This window comes from Anas platyrhynchos, chromosome 7 (genome assembly GCF_047663525.1).
Source record: "Anas platyrhynchos isolate ZD024472 breed Pekin duck chromosome 7, IASCAAS_PekinDuck_T2T, whole genome shotgun sequence".
In the NCBI taxonomy this organism is placed as follows: domain Eukaryota; kingdom Metazoa; phylum Chordata; class Aves; order Anseriformes; family Anatidae; genus Anas; species Anas platyrhynchos.
In genome coordinates this window covers 1435448-1455740 of record NC_092593.1, presented here as the reverse complement: position 1 = coordinate 1455740, position 20293 = coordinate 1435448, and the positions used below count along the sequence as shown (strand labels likewise).

Below are 20293 nucleotides of genomic sequence, written 5' to 3'. Positions count from 1 at the left end.
AGTCAGAGATATAATTAATCATAAATAATCTGCTGTTTTTTCTCCAAAGACAGGACTAAGCTGTTCCAGAGAACCTGCACACAACATGCTACAGCAGGCATCCAAAATCTAACAAATTTCATCATCATCCATGTCCTTTGTATCTTCACCTACCATAATAATTTTGAAAGCTTTTGAAGTCTTCTAATGGTGTCTCTCTCTGTAATGGGATTGGCAAATCAGAATGTTACAAGAGAGCCATAATTGCACTGCACTGTATCACTCAAGTAGTAAACGTTCATCCAGTTACCGTCCAGGTAGGGGAATCAGTAAAAGAAAAGAAAAAACGTTCTTTCTGCCCCTGAAACAAAATAGGCTTCCTTTCCTAGCATGCATACCATATGCTTCTCAGACACATTGCAACAGTGGGTAAACACAAATGACTTCAGGAGAGGCATCAGTTTTTCCCCTATAAATGCTTCAGGAACCGTGGCTTCCAATGTTTTGGGGTCCTCAGGGCACATTTCATATATTTGTTTTTAAAGCTTATTATGGACCCTAGGGAGGAAAACTTAGATCAAATAAAGTTTGACAGGTAAAGGGCATTCTGAAGACTCCATAAGCATACCTGCTACAGGGGGAATGTGTTCACAATGTAGAAAACCCTTTCTATGCCATGCAGAAAGATGTCTCCCTTGCAAATGTTTTTTTCAGGCATTCCTTACTACCTATCAGGAAAAATATCACTTCACTTACTTTAAGTATAAGCACCACCTTACTCCTTTTGTGCTGTCTTCCTCATTGTCACCTTGTTACTGTGCAGATCAGCTGCAGAAACTGCAGACTAAGGAAAACAATCAAATAAACAACAAACAGTATCACAAATATCTTCCTCATATTTGAAATAATGCACTTAAAAATAAATCCTTTTGTATAGCCATCAAGGTACTTCATAGTAGCTCCAGGAAAATCTAGAAGCATTTTAAAAAGTCTTTCTGCTTGTTCATCAATCAAGATGAAAAGTTTACATTGTCTTGAATGGTGAGCATTTTTATGCACGTAACTTCAGAACATATTATGGGGAGGATTTCCTCCAAGAAACTACTTTATCTCTAGTACATGGATGTCCAGATGCAAGTACCTAGAGTCTTTACTCACTTTCAAGAAAAAAAAAAAAAGTCTATGTCAACATGTTATATATATATATTTTGTAATTAACAATTCTCAACAAAAGACGTTTTTATTCTCTTCAAGACAATATCTGTTAGGCTAACAAGGGATCCTGCAGTAATAGCGACAGTAATGAAAACACGCTGTAAAGCAGTTAATGTTCTGAACATTATTTTTTCAGATACATGAGATTATAAAGTACATAAACCTGCTGCTGTAATAATTTCTGTTTCTACAATGCCATCTAAAAATCTCAGAACTTTCCACTCAATATTTGCGGTATTCGTGCATATGTTCCGTTTTTTTTCATGTATTCAATGACAACTGTTCTTTAACAGCAGAAGTCAGACTTTTACTGAGATATTACAGAGGACATTATTACAGGAAAAGCTGTTGAAAGCAGTACTGAAAATAATTCAGAGGTCAAATTTATGTTATATATTAGTTTTATGTAATCAAACTCTGCTCAGCTGAAGTAAGCCAAGAAAATCTAACGCGGGGAAGACAGCCACAGGCACTCAGCCTCCACAGGCACCGTCACACACCTCGACGTCAGGGGAGCTTCCCTCAGCCACGAGAGGCCTGGGGTAATGGTTTTATGCCATGTTTTACACCAGTTTACATAACCCACCCCAAACAAGCGTCCCTTCCCCAGGCCTTCTCCAGGCCCTGCCTTGCTGGCAGGCCGAGGTGCTGCAGCCAGATGCTCATCACACACCAAAAACTCATGGGGCACTACTCACATACCTCACCTCGTACTGAAAGAAACTGAAAAAGGGTGGCTAGATATATAGGGTGATGAAGGTAGAGCAGTTGCATCCCACATGTTAATTGGGCTGATTCTTCTAAACAGCTATGTGAAAAAAAAATATAAAAAAAAAAAAAGAAAGAAAGAAAGAAAGAAAGAATAACGACTGGGAAACAAATAGGAAGCAGGCAATTACACAGTGGTAACCAAGATAAATTCAATATTACCACCAACCAAATAAGCTTACTATTCAAGCCTCAGCAGTTCTTACATTCATGATCTCCAGCTTAGTAGAAACAGGACAAATAGCAGGTGTTCTTTCCCGAGACATTTTCTCAGGAGAAAAAAATAATAATAATTAAAAAAAAATAAAAATTACTCTCTTAGTTAAAGTTACACTGGCTTTACACAACCAGAACCAGTGTAGTTACAAGGTATCTCTGCAAGTATACCAGAAAACATCTGATTTCAGTAACGCTTTATAAAGAAGGCACTCAAAGCGAAAACATTCCATTTTCCCGGTTTACAAATATTTAGAACAGGAGTTATCTAAACAGACAGTTCTCCTGTTAGTTCACTATCAGGAGCCATGTGGTCCTAGTGAGGTTAATGTAAGCTACGATGTGTTTAATTCACTGAAACCCAAAGTTCAAATACTGCTATGTCTGCTTCAAGAAGTTAACAAAATTTCAAGTTTCTCAGCCATTGCTGATTTGTATTTGCTTAGCTTTATCGACAGTTGTTATTGACAGCTACGTAGCCTTACTGTAAATAACTATCTAAATATGAGAGGGACCTAGCTGGGGAGTGGAGAATGAAGCAGGTCAGCACTTCTGGTCAGCACATCCCCAGGCTGGCTCTGGCTTTGGCAAGGTGTTACTCTTGCATTGAACTGAAAATATCAAGATGAAATCATTAAAGCCAGTTTGCTTAGGTTGGTTCTCTGTTTTTCTTGTTGGTTTTTTTTTGTTTTTTTTTTGTTTGTTTGTTTGTTTTTTGGTTTTTTTTTTTTTGGTTGTTGTTGGGTTGGTTTGTTTGGTTTTGGTTTGGTTTTTGTTTTGTTTTGTTTCAAATGAGCCTTCCTTAATATTCTGAATTCACTCATGCCCGTATCAAGAGGTATTCACAGGTCATCTCAAAACTGCAGCCAAACCAGCTGGCTTTCATAAAGACTTGCTGCTGATGCTTATGTTGATGAGCATTTTTTCCTGCTCCAGCTTTCTTTTCCCTACAAAGTTGATATTTTGCACGGCTTTAACTCAGGAATTGTAAAGGATTTTTAGATATATTTGACTGATTTTTTTCCACACTGCTGTCTGTTAGGAATATATAATTTTTCCTTCAGACAGTGTGCACATCTACAGGCAATATAGGGAAATGCCAAATGGTAAACTTAAATACAGATATACTCTCCCAAAACCTGAAATTAAGCTGTTGTTATTACACCGTTCAAGGAATCGAATGACTACTAACCACAATTTAGCTAAGATCAAGTGTAAAATCTGTTTAATAATATCCGATACATCCTCTATCTAGGAGATTATATCCTGCATTTGCAGGGCATTGACTCAATAATCTAATAGGTCTTTTCCATCTCTGACTTCTATTAGCCTATGAATTATAACAAAAGGACCATTAGGCAAACCATAATTGTGGAAACAGCCTTTGACACATGAGACTAACTACTGCTGTGGTACAGGGGGGAAAAAAAATAAAATTAAAACATGGACAGACAATTGAAAGTAAAGCTTTCCCTTTATCCAAGTGTTAACTCGCTTGATTAAAATCCTGAAAAAAAGCTCAGTGAGTCACAGAGAAAACACTTTTTCTCCCCATCCTGCTGGGTAAAATGCCTTGCTTCCACAGCACAGCAAATGCTACTTCATCACTGAAGGAGGAACTGGGACAAGGGGGTTATGTGGGACATTTTCCTGAACAACTATGTCTGTCCAACCAAACTTGCCCAAGTCGAAACCAATACTGGCAGCCTGCCTTTGTTCTGTTGAGGAAAGTCACATGTCTCAGCTTTCAATGAGATTTATCTGAGAGAAAATAAGAAAAAAGGAGAAAAAAAAAAAAAAAGGTACATAGCGTAATGCCAAGTTTCGCTATCTGTGAAGGATTTTGAAAATGCAGGCATCCCTTAGCAGCAACGTCTATCACACATTTCCGTAAGGAAGGTCATCAGCTTTGCAAATATCTTAGAGAAAGAGTAGCAGATGAAGTCACATTTTAATACATTAACAGGGAGCACAAACTTTACAATAGCCCAGCAGTGTAGATACATGCAAAGAAAATAGAAAATAAATAAATAAATAAATAAAATAAAAAATAAGATTTTTAGCTCCCTTCTGCTGGGGCTCATTTAGATTTCTGAATTTAACCTGCTCGCTGTGTTAGCAGTGGCCAGTATCGCTCTCCCTGGATGTTGCAGGAGCTGCCAAAATCAACGCAAGACAGAAGGGCTGCCTACACAGAAACATTATTTCTCCTGAGCATCTGCCCTCTCCTGACAGCACGTACAATACCAGGCATTCCACTTCAGCCACTGCCAGCACATCCTCCTGCAGGGACACACGGCACCATCGGTACCAGTAAGACTGACCGAAGACCCGGGATTCGCTCCGTGTTTGGGAACAGCTGAACTAATTGCAGCAGAGATATTCACTGAGCATGAAGGCAAACAGAAGTCTGAGTTTCTGTATGAAGGCCTTGATGACAGGTGTGTGGAGGTTTAACATCACAGAAAAGGGAAAGAACACACCGTTAATTTAAGTCGCCGTGGCTCCATGCTTTCGTAGCCCACAACAGCAGGTGGGTGGCCCCTCCACTCAGAAAAAGGGCTAGAGGAGCACATCGGCACTTGGCATTACAAAGCTCCGCTGGCACTCGAAGTCAGTCATCATCAATACACTTATGACAAAAATCACAGCTTTCAGTTTTCCATAAAATTATAAGTTTAATTAATAAGCACTTTTAGCATGAACAACTGTTCCTTTTTTTCCTATTACCTTCTAGGATGCATGTTTCTGCAAAACACGTTCATTAAAGACAGTTCTACAGTATCATCTGTTTATGCTGTCGCTATTTGCAAATACTGCAAAGAAAAAGCGCTGGCCAATATCTTACCTTTATAGATTCTACTGCTTACAAAAGCAAGATGTCTAGCTGTAGGAACTGCAAACGGGAGCCAAGCCCATGCATTCATTTGTTGTACAGGCTTCCTCACACAGCTGTGCCACTGCACCATGGAGCAGACTTGCAACACATCTGCTCATCCAGTCCCAGCCCTCTGCTGTGCAGGAGCTGCCAATTGTGCCTCGCTGTGCCAAACCATGTGGCAGAGAGTTTTTATTATTATTTATGAAACAGAGGGATATCCAGTAGGGATTAGGAGGACTCTCAAGATCACTTCTGTTTGTGACTCGAGCAGGATTTGAAAACAGGTCTTTTCAAATGGCAGTGAGTAAAATTATACAGTTCTACAACAACATACTTATAGCTATATTAACACTTTCATTTAAAAATCAGTTTTCCAAGGGTTTTATGAGTTGGCAGTAAATATTCTCCATGAGCTCATAGCAGCCTCACCTGAATTATTTTTCTCATTAAAATCGGATCCTATGAAATATCCAAGCAAAGAGTCTGTTGACTGAACAGAATCCATTAAAAAAAAAAAAAAAAAATCATACAGGCAAAAAACACTTGGGTTAAACAGGAAAGTTTCACCAGCCCATGGTTATGGCAGGCTTGTTTTCCTCACCTTCTGTGCTTTATAGCCACTGGCTTCAGCAAACACAACGACAAACAGCACAGGAAACAATCCCGCAATAGCAGGAGCTTGTCAGAGTATGAGTTTAACAGAAATGTTAATATTGACTCTACCTCAAATACAACACCCACGTTTAAACGGGTTACTTGGTGTTTCATTCCGCAGCTCTGCTGGACTTCCACTCCATCATATCAGGATTCATCACACTCCGAAAGAGAGGAACGGAGTCGGCTGGTCCATCTCGCCTTTCCACCTCAAATCACACTTCCAATTTTAATTTTGCCTGTGCATCCCATGACAAATTCATTGAAGTGTTACATTTCCTTCCAGCTCTGATTTAACATTTTCTTTACAGTTGCTTCCTTCTCACCAGTAGCTGTGTTCTGTGTGATTTCCATACTAAATGGCAAAGTACGAGTTAATCCATCAGGGGAAAACAAAGTCATGCTGACCCTGGCCCCAGTTCCCAGTCCCTGCTTGTCACAGGGGGAACCCTCCCAACTTCTGCAGGGCCCTATATATGCTGGTCATCTCTAACCATCTTGATTCCTTGGAAAACATTCAGTCTAGAAGCATGATGCTTTTGCTGTTTATCTTCCAAAGCACCTTGCTCAAACCCAGGGAGCTCGATGCCAGGCACGGCAGCAGCTCGCCCCGGACACCCGACCCGAGCTCTGTGCCAAGCAGCCAGCCCCAGCACCCTGCTATCAGCCCTTCAGCTGGCCCTCGGCCATGCCAGGCTGCTGCTGGCTCCCCAGCTTTAATGAATCTTTCAGGAAAGATTTTGTGAAGCACGGCATTAAATGATCAAATGTATTGCTGTCTTCTGCTTTTTCATGCGCTGCCTTTGTAATTCAGACCACAACAATGATTGGATTTGATAGCATAGTTGCTCTTACACTAAAACCTAACTGTTCTTTTAACGTTTCATGTCTTTCTGAAAAAGGAGCACTGCTGCATTAAACCTAGCTAAATATTTGCTTAACTTTCAAGGGAATCGTGAATGTAAAAATAAAAACACCCACAAGGTTTCTTTTTGAAATTGTGCTCAAGTGCGGTAACATCTGCAGGCGTTCTCGGGGACTGTACATCCCCTGCTCACCGCTGAGAATGAACCTGGCCAAAGTTCCCACAACAGGTATTTCTCACCTTCCAGAAGTAATGGTTTCCATCCTCGCTTACTGAAGCTGAGGCTTTCTTTCCTATGATTTTAACAAAGGAATAGATAGCAGATGATCACAGTTTATTTTAGCTAACAACAACCTTGCCCTGTTGTCTCTGATACCAAATAACTATGCCATTGTTTCACATTTGTTCTGCAATTCTGCTAAAGTACAACTCTGAAACAAATGTAATGTGGAAAATGTCTATTTCTGAGTCACAGCCATATTGCTCACTTACAAAGGATTATGGAAGTAATGTGAACACATGAAAATGATTTGTTTTTGTTAGAAAATAAAGAACTAAAATTTTTACTTCAAGTTCTAAAAGTTCCATTAGAAATTACCACAAAAAAAATGATTTTTAGAAAGGTTTTTCATTAGTATGTGGCTTGAAATTAATTTGTAATACACGTAACTGTTTTATTATCCGTGCTTATGCCCTCAGTCACATAGTAGATTATTCTCACCATAAACCTCATAGGTTGCTGTTATTTGGGAGCCTCTACTATTTACTACACATACACATTATGGGATGATGCTGCTCTGACTAACAAATCCTTAGCTTTAGAAGTCTATCAGTGCTAGTATGTTCATCTGCCCAAGGTCTGCACAATCAGACTCCTGTTGTAAAGCAAAGTTTGCAGGAGGTCTTATCACAGCACTCGAGAATCTCATCCATGCTCGCCAGAAGCACCATACAGGGAAATATCCAATTTTACTTTAAAAAAGAGAAAAGGGTTACTATCGTATCTAGTCATTTGTCTTCACAAAATGCTTAATTGTAATTGCAGGGAAATATTGTTTTGAAAATGATAGTCCTGAACCTTCACTAAATGCCTGCAGTTACCAAACCAAACAGAAAGCAGCGCTTACAGGAGCAGTGAGTTCTGCTTCAGCGGACTCAGCAGATTCCCACTTTTACACTTCTCCTCTTGCTATTTCTTACGGCAGTAAAGTTGTCAGAACTACAGACCCTAGCGTACAAAACCCGCTCCGAAACACAATTACCCAGCAAGTTAATTACTGCTACTGCTGCTTACAGGGAGGATTTTTAAAACTGGATGCAGGTAGCAAAAAAAAAAAAAAAAAGAGTTCATGAGGACACTTCCCGAGTCCGTGGCGATCCCTTGATGCCAGCAGCCTGGCTCAGCCAGCAGGCAGGCAGGCAGTGCTCCTCCCCGCAGACGGCGGGTGCACCCAGGACCCCCGACCCCAGGCCACCGAAGCCGGGCACGTCATTGCGGTGATGCATCCCACCGCGGGGAGCGCGGCCGGGTGGCACGCGGAGCTCCCACTCCCGGCAGCCCCGTGAAGCAAAGCGGCCCTGACACCACCGCCGGGGAAAGCGGCTCACCTGCCCTTCCACCCGGGGGGACGGAGCTGTCACGGCGGCTGACAAGAAGTAAGAGGAGATAAAACCAGGAGAAATATCTGGGACGAAAAAATGTCAGACCTCACAAACTCGGGAGCAGTCTTAAGGAGAATAACATTTAGAAGTAATCCTAAAGAATTAGCCGTGTCAGTGTTAAGGAAGAGTGATCGCTCCGTTAAGGTACCGAATTACCTGCAGAACTTCCTGACAGGCCTCTCACAGCGACAGGCACTGGCATCTGCCCACGACGAGCCTGGCACGCTGCTTCTGTGCAGCAAAGGGACAAAGATTGCACTTTTTGTTTCAAAGTGCCAGCACATCTCGGTGGCACGCAGGCACAAGCACCAGCAGTGCACAGGCGCAGCCCCTGCACACCACAGCCGTGGTTGGGCCAAACCTGGGGGCTCGTCTGCTGGCCCCAGGCCCGATCACTGTGACCGCTGCCACATCCACCACCCGGAGGGTTCACCCCACTTCGCTTGCCAAATGTCCCGGCTCTTCTCTGCCTTCCAACTTCATGCTGAGGCTCACTGGGCTGAAACTAGGGCACTGCTAGTGATCTGAAAGGTGGGCCCTGCGTATTTCGGCAGCCGTCCCAGTCCTCCCGCCACAACCCGAGCCCATCCCAGGCTCAAGGTGACTTTCCCTCCCTGGAGTCGGGGCATTTCCAGAGGGGCTCACGGCAGCACTCGCTCTGCCCCCAGCGCAGCTTCTCCTCGGTGGCCTTTTAAGCTGTGCTGCAGAGCTTGTCGCTTCTCCTTAGTTCTTCCTGAAGAAGCTTGAGGGTTTCTTGTTGTAAGGTATGTACCTTAACCATTTAATAAGGACGGGCAATCAACATAGGCCTAACGTTTTTCCTTGCCATACGCTGCAGCATGCATCTGCAATATCTCACCTTTGGGCCAAACACAAGCGTGTTACCAAATCCAAATCAAGAACTGGGTATCTGTTTCGGTAAGTAAATACAGGCACCTTCTCAGCATTCAAGGACCACAGGTCCCGACTGTTTTTACACGTTTTGTTGGAGGATGGGAACATACAGATGAACTTTTTGCCATTTATTTTACAGCTGGATTACAGCTGCATTTTATTGTCTGTAATTCTGACTGGGTTATCAAAGTATGCCATGTAATTCACACGTGACATTAAAATGATAGAATAATTAAAATTTCAGATTGATGTCTCCGTAAAAAACTAAGTTGGCTAAGAAAAATTAGCTAAGTAATATTATTTATTATTTATTAACATGAACAAGCCCATATGCCTTTAATAAGATATGCAGCAAGCATTAAACACTATCTGAGCCAGTGCAGTAGAATGGATTCGTTCTATTAAAGCCATTACTTCCATCACCAGATCTGAAGCACTGCGATTTAGAGCATTAACCCAGCATACACATCAACAGCCTCTGCCTACAGAAAAACAACTGCAATAACCACAACTGCTGCGAGGCAGAGGAACCAGGCTTCAGTCCCACCGAGGAAATTTACATTAGAAAGCTGTGTGTATCCACACAAAAGTTGTTCAGGTATCATTTCTATTAAATAGAAACATATATCTATATTAAATTCTATCTGCATCCCGACAACCACTTAATTGTTAAAGAGGAGTAAAACGATGTGTAACCACAACACCTGCCTGTCACTGTGAAAGTTCTCCTGCCACAGAGAAGGTCCTCTCAAATTTACCAACGAGACTGGCTTTCATACAGAATACGGTGTACAGATGCAGGTAAAAAATAAAAATAATCCAAGTATGAGGCCTACTCAACAAATGAATTGTGTACATTTATCCAAAATTTGCTGTAGCATCAGTCATTCAGTAGTTTGGCACACTCTCCATCTTGCAGAAAACATTGCATAGGAAAGTCAGGCAATCACAAGTCCTCAATTTCCAGATATATAATCACCTTGCTGAATTAAGTGCCGCTGTCTTGCTAGTACTGTAATAAGCCTAATATATTTATATTGCATCTACATTAAGTCCTAGTTATGCAGAAATCCCTTGCCTTCAGATTTTTACAAATCTGTATGCCAGACGTGCCTCTTTTGAAAGAGAACACAAATCACCTGTTTTGTCAAAATGAGCTCTTCTGGTTATAGTAGCATCACATTAAAATGCAATAATCCCATTATTTACCCAGACACATACTTTGAAATCAAAAACCAAAGCTTAAGTTTCTTTGCAGACGTAGCTTTCTGCCTCCCACCCACCAACCCACACCCCAGTGATGTGGCAGAGGCTACTATTTACTGCAAAAAATTGGGGAGGGGGGAAGACAGGAGGAAATCAGAAAAACAGAGAAAGAGCACACCATATATAAAATGTCAAATATGTCAAAACATTCATGAATACCAACATCTCCCTCCGCACCATAGCCAGCTATAAAGGTTACTTAGGGCTAACGTTTCAGCAAGTGCAGATTATGCAGCAGTGGGTTTACTAATACATAAAAAATCACCTACAGGTGCGTCGGATGTGCTTTTATGTATGCAGCCAGAACAGGGATTTCTACCACTATAGAAAAGTCAGAAGGCTAAAATCACATAAAACGCGCATTTTCTAGCTTTGACTACCCCAGACATAAATTCCTGCTGGCTGTTCTCTATGCATGTGACATATGCAATGAGGATAATTAGGTAAAGGGCTAAGAAAGCAAGTGTTGCTGATTGCATTCCAAAACTAATAAAGCTCTGCGAGGGTGTCATGCCTACAGTAATTCATCTTTCCAATACTACGTTCAGAAAAGGCAGTTTCAGAATATGTCGCGACACTTCCTTGTCCCTAAGTCACCAATTGTGAATTCCATCAGAATAACTGCAGACGAGTACAGTTTTATGGAACGTGAAGCATAACACATGCGAGGCATACATTATACTAGCCAGGCCCTCAGATAAATGAAGCTTAAATTAAATGTCAGAAGATGAATACAGTGTACTGTATTAGCAAACACCTGACCTGAATTCACCCCCAGTTTGTTTGTCAAGTTTGTAAACTCTAACATGTTTTGGAAAATTATACTTTAGCCCAGTCCTCTCACCTTTCCAGATTAGACACAGGAAGGTGTCCAGCACTGGAGAAGGGAAGAACAATGAGACGCTCCGCAGTGTAACTGAGCGGGCTCCACTGGAAACAGAAATAGGTCTTTTGGATACATAAAGCGAGCAGGATCCACTCATAAGCATTGGTGCACTGAAGGAGTAGCTCCTGGAAGTCAGTGCAATTGTACGAGCAGCAAAGTTAGGTTCAAACCAACCCAGCGGCCTGACAACAAACTAGAAGAAAGGAAATGCTGAGGGAACAAAGCAAAACGGTTTTGTCTGCCTTCCCACGCAAGCCATGCAGAAAAGGCAGTAACAAATTTAATGATCAGCACGGAGCGAAAATAATTAATACAGTTCCTAATCTGGAACACTCCGCATCTAAAAGTGAAATCTTTTACTAACAAATCCTACCAACACTGCCGTTTCACAATTCCTCCTTCAGCTCCATACCCTGTGCTGAACTTCGCTCCCCTCGCCAAGCTGTTCCCCCGCTGTCCCCCAATCCTTCCCGGGAGCGCAGAGCAGCCCCCGCCGCCCTTCCCAGCCCCGGGGGCGCCCAGCCCCGAGCAGCCCCTGCCCGTGGCCGTGCCCCCACCGCGGAGCCCGTTCCTCCCGGCCGCTGCCCGGCGCAACATCGGGACCGCTGCTGCCCCTGCCCCGGCGCGGGGGGCTAAGCGGCTTAGGAAAGTTACTGCAAACCCCCCTGGGAAAGTATTTAGCGAAAGCCTGAAGACCAATTTCGAACAGGTGGAGCCTTCGCTGAGGTGTTAAAGCCTCCGCGGCCCCGGCCCCTGCAGCCGGCCGGGCAGCGCCCCGCCGCCTCCGCCCCGACGGGACCCCCGCCCCGGCTGCAGCCTGCCACGGGGCTGGGATTTCTGCCCGCGGTTACCACGAATCCATTGCCCCTCGCCTAACCGAGCCGTAACATCCCTTCCCCGACGAACCCCACGGGTCCGTTTCATCGCTCACGCCAGCACCAAACACCGCCGGCGGTCCCGGAGCAGCACGGCACAGATCGGGTCGGGGCAGGGCACACCCGGGGGTGGGCTCGGGGAAGCATCCCCGCACGGCGGGGGGCTGCGGGGCTCCGGGAGCGGGCTGCCAGCGGCGGGGAGGCAGCGGGGCCGGGCTGGGGCAGGCCGGGGGCACGGTGCCCACCTTGGTGGCCCCGGGCACGGCGGGGGGAGCCGCGAGCAGCCCCGCGGCTGACTCCGGGAGCCCCCAGCTCCCCACCGCTCCCGGGGCCGCTCCCCTGGCTGGGGCCGGTCCCCGCGGGCGCTCTCCCCGGGCCGCCCCTGCCCGCTCCCGGAGCCCCGACGGCGCGGCCGCCTCTGCCCCGGAGCCGCCCGGGGCCGGGCAGAGGCTCGGGGGCTGCTCGGGGCCGGGAGCCGCCGCCCCCCGACGGGCAGAGCGGGGTGGCCGCGGGGCCCCCTCCAGCAGCCGTGGCTCGACGGGGGCCCGGACCTGCCCCCTCCCGCTGCTCCTGCGGGGCCAGCACCGCGGCGGGCGGCTTCGGGGCGCATCTCGGAGGAGAGGTTTAGGAAAGGCTGCGGGGTGCGGCCCCGCGGGCACCTCTCGTTTCCCTGACGCAAGAGGCAGAAGTTTCCAAAATTCCCAGGCGGGCCCCCGGGGGTTTCATTTCCGCCTCCCCCCGGGGCCCGCCGCCGCCCCCCCCCCGCTCCGCGCCCCTCCGCAGCCCGCAGCGCCCCGGGGCCGACACCGCGGGGGCCGGGACGCGGCCGCCGCCCGCCCCCGGCGGTCCCCGAACCGCTCGGAAAGTTTGTAAGCACGAGCTGACCGCAGAGGATCCCTGCAAAGCCGGCTGCGAGACAAGCTGCCCTCCGCCCCGAGCAGCTTCCCCACAGCCCGAGGCCGCCCCCCCGGCCCCGCGGAGCCCCCCGAGCAGAGGCGGGCGGGGAGCCCGAGGGGCTCCGTGCAGCACGGGCAGCCCTCGGCTTCTGCAGCGCAGGGACCTGCCGCGATAAAAATCCGCGAAAGGACCGACCTTGGAGTCTCAGGCGGTCCTCTCCGTCCTCCCGCAGCCGGCGAGCTCTGCCGCACGCGGTACTGAAATGAAACCGCCCCATCCATTCTCCTCTGCAGTTTACTACTACATTGTCAGAGTCTACTCTCCTTTATTTGCAATGGATGCTGGTGTTGGCGCTTCTCACTTAGACAGAAAGAAGACGAAATTCTATTCGTTTACATGTTTTATTGTTGTAAACATTAAAATTGTCTTTCTCAAAGAAAGAGTTATCAGGAAAAAAAAAAATCAGCGTTTCTAACTGTCATACACCATAGAAAAAAAGGCAGTGACTTGTATAATGTGCCGTACTGGGAATATACAAAGAAAAATACTACAGAATATGGCAATATTAAAAATATTACTCGAACATAAAATAATATATTAACCGACAATTTTAGACATAAAAAAAAATAAATTCAAAGTGCTCAGTAATTTCCAGGGAGTTATGTATATTATAAGCACTCTGGAAACAGTCAAAAGCTGCTGCATGCAAGATTTGTTTAGCTTTAGACAACAAAATAATCAAGATATAAACTTCTTTTTTAATCAACATCAACAGTACATACAACACTTACAAACAAGGAATGTCGGACGGTGTTTACAAACACTATGTGTCCCTTTGTCGAGGATTTCGGGTTTTGTAATACTTGTGCCCACCTATTTTACAATTGAGAAAATGTTTGAAGCTTAGATAACTACCAGTCTTTATAAAAGCTAACAGACTACATAGTGTCTGAAATACTATTTATAGAATATAGACATTACTGAAATAGCAAGTGCCTATAACATTGTCACCCTAGAATCATCATGCCTTCCTTGTACGGAGTCATTTACTTTTCTTTCTCTTTATTCTCCTTTTATTTTATTTTATTTTTTGCAAATGCTTTTAGATTTTCTCTGTAATTCTTTAGAATTGTTTCCCGTATTTATTCATAAATAGGCACAGAATAATTTTTAAAAAGCCAAACTGCATCTGATAAATTTACAAGCCTTTGCCTTCTTTAATGACATGCCACCCACAGAACATTTAGGTTTTGTATATATTACAGCTTTCTTTTACAGCAGAAAACTTTAGTCTTTAGGAGGGTGAGACTTGTGGGTCACCTTAATACTTTGTCACCGTTACGAGTCTTAGCTGCGCACCTGGCGTTGCCAGATAGGGTCATCTTTTTAATCAGAAGTCCTTAATAATAAATTCATTTATAAGCTGATAATAAAAAGTTTATACCATGGTATTTGTGTAGTCCATGATCTGCATCCATGATGCCCCAGAGCCAAAATGCCCCTTCACGTTCTGCCTGCAGGAAGTTAGCAACACTTTTTGGGATGGGAATCTGGCACCCAAAGGTGCTGCCTTGTGCCCAGATGAATTCCCCTTCAGACAGGTGAAGTTTCTTTTAAGTTCAGTGTAAGTGCATGGGAAGAGTCTTAAAAAGGTAAAGTGTCCAGAAAAAGTTTGTCGATTATTGCTGGTGGTGGCACCAAATCTTCCAGTTTCAGGTAGAAAATGCGCTGCAGCCCCTGCGTGCAAAGCGTGCGAAGTTCAGGGAGCTTCCCCAAGAGTTTGGACAAATAATTGGGGCGATTCAACCCCCCGTTATTAAAAGTCACATGGTCTTTGAGACAATTTACAATCTTGTTTTGAAGTTCTTCCACCCTCTTGGGTTCTTTAAGCCCATGCCTCTCTGCAAAAGACAAGGATGCAGGACATTACAGGTCTGACACTGCGGGGAAGGCAGGAGGGGAGAGGAGCTGCCTGGTGGCGCTGAGCGAGAAAGAGAGGGCACTGACCTGTCACCATAGCCAGGGCAGCGATGCAAGAGAACGCGGAGATGTCGATGTTCATGTTTTGCAAGTTGGAGGAAAATTCAACAATGGAATCAATCCATTCCCCAAAGCCCCGGACGCACTGCAACCGGTGCAGGACCACCCCGTTGCAGAAGATAAGCTTGCCCTCCACGGGATTTGACCTGGAAGGAATATGACAACCCCAAAATGAACAGATGAATGAGTAAAAGAAAGAAACAGATAGAAAAAGAAAGGAAAGAAAAACATAAAGGCAAAGAGAAGAGAAAAAAAGAGAAAGCAAAAGGAGGTGGGGAAAGGGAGAGATAAGAGAAGAAGCATGAGAGAGAAAGGTAAAAAATAAAGAAAAAAGAAATGGACACGTTTAAAAAAAAAAGAAAAGAAAGAAAAGGGAAGATGGGGGAGAAAAGCTAAACAACTAATTACTTGAGGAGCAATAAATGAAGGATTTAGGAGGCACCTAATTACCGAGGAGTTAATAAAACGCAGATCAGTGGACCTTGAAAGGATCTGATTTCATAATCGCCCAGAAGTTCCCCCCTCGGATTTTGGCCGCTTACCTGTAAGCCAGCCGCAGCACGAACAGCTCCAGGAAGGCGGATTCAAAGAGCAGGTCTTGGTCTGTTTTGGGAAGGTCGGTGAAGCCGGGAATTTTTTCTGCCCATCCTCGGATGATCTCCATGGAGCCGGTCAAGAGATCATAGAACTGCTGGATGTGCTGAGTGTCGTCTCCGCTCATCTGGTAGTCAGGGTTAGCCTGGAACTGGAAATTCATTTTAAAAAGCACTTAATGAGGTTCTCCAAAGTATATAACCCGTGAAATTGCTAACCCCATTTCTAGTAGGGGAGCCAGATTTTTATAACAATTAAACCTCTCTCTGACCAGTAAGGAAATTAGATGTTCCAGGGCAATTAATTCAATTAGGAACGGTGCTACGAGGTCGCTGCTTTAAATATGCAAATCGCCGTTTCCGTGCAGGCTGCAGCCAGGGCCGCCCCGCGCGGGGAGACGGCCGCGGCTCTGCGCAAAGCGAGCGGCAAAGCCAGGGGCGGCGGCGGGGGCCGCGGGGAGCGGCGGCGGGGCCGGCCCGGCACGGCTCGGCCCGGCTCGGCTCGGACGGACCCGGCACGGCTCGGCCCGGCCCGGCTCCCGCCCGGCGCCCCGCGCACCCCGGCGGGCAGAGGCGCTGCCGGGCGGGGGCCGCTCCCCGGGCGGGCGCAGCGAGAGGTGGCTCCGCGAGCTCGGTCCAGCTTACCCTGGAATAGTCCAGGCTGGTCATAGCCGGGTTGGAGTCGACATGGGCTCTCACCAGCGCACTGATCAGACTCACCGGGGGAGAGGGGGGAGAGGGCTCCTGGGGGCTCTTCGGTTTGGATGGCAAGCGACCCCTCCGGCCTTTTAGGCTGTCTGTGCGAACCACTGCAAGAGAAGCGGTGCTCAGCCCCCCGCCGGGCTCGGCACGGCCCGGCCCGGCCCGGCACGGCGAGGGGGTCGCCCAGACTCACCCTCCTTGACCATGCCGACGGCGAGGCACTTCTGGAAGCGGCAGTACTGGCAGCGGTTCCGGCGGCGCTTGTCCACCGGGCAGTTCTTGTTGGCCAGGCACACGTACTTGGCGTTCTTCTGCACCGTGCGCTGCGGGACGGGACCGGGGGGACGGGGGGGACGGGACGGGACGGGACGGGACGGGACGGGACGGGGACGGCGGCGTCAGCCTCGGGGGCCGCAGGTGCCGCCGCCCCGCCGGGCTGCCCGGCCCCGCTCCCGGCCCCGCCGCTGCTTTTTTCCCTATTCCTTTATTTCCTTCTCCTTTTTTTTTTTTTTTCTCCTTTTTTTTTTTTTTTTCTCCTTTTTTTTTTTTTTTTTTTTTTTTCCAGGGCATTTAACGGGAGAAAATTGCAAGCGTTAACATCTGAGCTAACCCCGCAGCTCCTAGCAGTGTTTTATATGCCAAGAGAAGGGAAGGAGACGCTCAGTAAATACAAATCCGTGGGCATTCATATTATTTACATTCCTTGGAGACCTCCTCTATTTAAAATGATAAGATTATTCAATCAGGATGGCGAAATAAAGAGATCACTTAATTTGACCACAGGGAATTCTGTTCCACTCGGTTAGCTCACACACGGCTCCCTGTCCTGGCCAATCTCGCTCCAGCGGGCAGCAAAGCGACCCACACCCCCGGCTCCCCGCGCCCCCGGGCTCCCCGTGCCCCCGGTCCCCCGCACCCCCTGCCCTTAGCCCTTAGCCCCCCGGTCCCCTGGCGCAGCTCACCTTGAAGAAGCCCTTGCAGCCCTCGCAGGTGCGCACGCCGTAGTGCTGGCAGGCGGCGTTGTCCCCGCAGACGGCGCAGAGCCCCTCGTTGGACGGGGAGCCCCGCGAAGGTGGCGAGGGCACCTGGCTGTCCAGCAGCTGGGGAGCGTGGCCCAGCTGCAGCCCGGGGAAGGCCATGGAGGGCTGCTTGCGGATGGGGTTGGGCACGGCGAAGGCCTGCCCGTCCACGCCGTGGTGCGCCCCGGCCGGCTCGGGGTTCATGGGCACGTGCAGGGGCCCGTCGAAGCGCATCTGGCAGCTGGAGACGGGCGTGCCGGGGGGCGACTGCTTGAAGGAGAAGAGCGAGAGGCGGGAGACGGGCGTCTTCCGCTGCTCGATCATGTGCGTGGTGGCCACGTAGTTGGGGTGGAAGTTGTGCAGGGAGCCGGGGTCGTCCCACATGGGGCCGTGCTGCACCTGGAAGCCGGGCGTGGAGGGGGTCGGGGGCGACGAGGGCTTGTAGTACACGGAGCCCGAGTGGGACATCATCTCCTCGGACTGGGGGGGCAGGTGGCCGTGCTGCTGGTAGCTGTGCATCTGAATGTCTTCCACCTTAATGGAGGACTGCTGTCCGGACAGGGGCATTTGGTACAAGCAAGGTGGCTTCACGTCGTAGCTTGTGTTGTAGTTGTCCATAAAGGTACTGAAGCTGGGGAGAGAAGTGGTGGCAGTGATTTCAGTGTTGGTGAGGTCCATGCTAAACTTGACAAACTCTGGAGTTAAGAAATCGGAGCTGTATTCTCCTGAAGAGTGGTAACTGTAGCTCTGGGAGGCTGGGCTGGCTCCTTGCGGCGAAGACCCATACTGAGCCTGAACACAGGGCATGGCTGGAAACGAAACAGGGCAACACAGGCTCAGCCCGGACGACTGCGCGCCTCGTGCCCGCGCCGCGGGCCGCCCGCCGCCCCCGCCCCGCGGAGCGCGCAGCCCGCCCGGCCGGGGGGAGCCGCGGCTGCCGGCGGCCCCGCTGCGCGCCCCCGGCCCGCCCCGACGGCGCGGACCCCGGATCCCTCCCCCCCCACCCCGGGTCCCCCCGGTCCCGCTCGGCCGCGGGGCTCCCGCGGGCAGTGCCGGGCAGGGCGCTCACCAACCTTCAGCCGAGGGAGAGGCGTTTCCGAGGGAACTAAAGGCGGACAGCGTCGGAGTCCGGCGGGGAGCGAAGTTTCCGCGATTTTAGCAAACGGAGGCGGACTCCAGCCTGCCCGGTGCGCTCGCTGCAACACACACACGGGGCGCGCGGGTCAGGGCTGCGGGGGGCGGGCGGCACCGGGCTCCGACGGCACGGCCCCGGGAGGAGCCCCCAGCCCCGCACAGCGCCGGGAACGGGCTCGGGCAGCGGCGGCCGCAGCCGGGGCTTCCTCGGGGCCCCGCCGAGACTTTCCCAGCGGGAGGAAAACTTTCCGGAGGCGGGCCGCCCAGCCGCTCTGCCGCTCCTGCCCTCCCGTTCTCCGGCGGAGAGCAGCCGGTGCGGTACCGCGAGGGGCAGCCCCTTGGGGCGGGCGCGGAGCGGGGCCCGCGGCACCTTCCCGTGCCACCGCGGCGCCCCGGCGAGGCTCGCAGCCGCCGCCCGGGGAGGGCACGGCTGACAGCAAGCGCGGATTAATTCAAACCAGACGGGAGCCGCAGCCAGGCAGCCCGGGCTCTCGGCGTCACGCCGCCGGGACAGACAGGGGGACGCGCTCCCGGGGGCGGCCCGGCCCGGCCCCAGCGGGATCGGGGCTCTGCCGGGACACCGCGGAGCCCCCCCCGGGGCCGGCCCCGGCCGGGCGGGCGCCGGCCCCCGCGGCACGGTGCTCCCACGGGCGCTCCGCGGGCGGGACACGCGTGCGGGGCGCGGAGCCGCCGCCACCCCCGCGCCTCCCCCGGCCGCCCCCGACGGCGGCGGCTCCGCTCCGCGCCCCGTGCGCGGGATCCCCGCGGGCAGCGCCCGGGCGCGCGGGGCCCGTGCCGGCGGCGGGCGCGGGGCCGTGCGCGGGGCTGAGCGCCGCGGGACTCACCGGAGAGCGGAGACCTGCGCGGGCATCCAAGTGCCGGGCGGCGGTGGGCGCGGGGCGGGCGGCGCGGCGGGGCACGGCGCGGCTCGGCACGGCTCGGCACGGCCGGGCACGGCGGGACTCGGCGCGGGGCAGCGGCGGCAGCGTCGCGCCGTGCGAGCGAAGCGGTCGGAGTGGCCCTTCCCCGCAATGTGCCTTTGTTTATGTGCGCTCCGCATCGCGAGCCAACATGCACCTAAAGTCCCCGAGCGTCAGCGCGCGTCAGCGCCGCCCGCCCAATCAGCCCGCCGCGGGGCCGGCCTCCCCGCTCCGTTGGCCAGCGCTCGCTTTGGTAAATTTCCGACGTGACATCACCGCCCGCCGCCGCTTAAGGTGGGCACGGCCGCTCGCGGCGCCCCGCGGGCCGCCCCCCGACGGCACGGGCTGCCCGCCCGCCGGGCGGCGCTCCCGGGGGCCGGGAGGGGGGAGAGGGCGGCGCCCCCCGACGGTGCCACCCGCGGCGCTCCGGGCCCCGCCCGCTCGCTCCGCCGCCTCCCCCCGACGGCCGCCGCCGGGGCCGGGCGCTGCGCGGGGCGCGCGGCCGTCGAGGAGGCTCCGGGAGCGCGGCGCGGGGGGCGCCCGTCGGGGGGCGGGAGGCGGCGGGCGGGGCCCCCGGTGCGCCCCGTCGGGCCCGCGGCACCTTAAGCGGGGGCGGGGCTGGGGGCGGGGCTGGGGGCGGGGCTCATTTGCATGCGCTCGGCGGCGTCACCCGCCCGCGGCCGGGGGAAAAAGTGAGCGCGGGGCGGGGCGGGGCGGGGCGGCGCGTGACGCAGGGGGACGCCGCCATTGACGCAACCGCGCGGCGCGCCAAAAATAGCCCCGGCGGGGGGGGGGCGCGGGGGTGTCCCGGGACGCCCCGTCGGGGC

The 20293-nt window shown here is 50.7% G+C and overlaps 1 protein-coding gene across 3 annotated transcripts; it reads right to left on the bottom strand.

Moving 5' to 3' along the window:
* Positions 1 to 13796: 13796 nt before the first annotated feature.
* On the bottom strand, positions 13797 to 19823 carry NR4A2 (nuclear receptor subfamily 4 group A member 2). 3 transcript variants are annotated; one of them, XM_038182387.2, is made up of 8 exons: positions 19392 to 19823; positions 18486 to 18608; positions 17356 to 18221; positions 16587 to 16716; positions 16412 to 16500; positions 15641 to 15843; positions 15066 to 15244; positions 13797 to 14959 (listed from the first exon to the last, which is right to left on the bottom strand). In XM_038182387.2, the coding sequence occupies exons 3-8, from the start codon at positions 18217 to 18219 to the stop codon at positions 14703 to 14705; spliced, it is 1722 nt and encodes a 573-aa protein (XP_038038315.1). In that variant the 5' UTR covers positions 18220 to 18221; positions 18486 to 18608; positions 19392 to 19823; the 3' UTR covers positions 13797 to 14702. The 3 variants fall into 3 exon arrangements, with proteins under 3 accessions (XP_038038315.1, XP_038038314.1, XP_071896479.1); XM_038182386.2 differs by having other exon boundaries at positions 16337 to 16500; positions 19392 to 19821; XM_072040378.1 differs by lacking the exon at positions 18486 to 18608 and having other exon boundaries at positions 16337 to 16500.
* Positions 19824 to 20293: the final 470 nt, after the last annotated feature.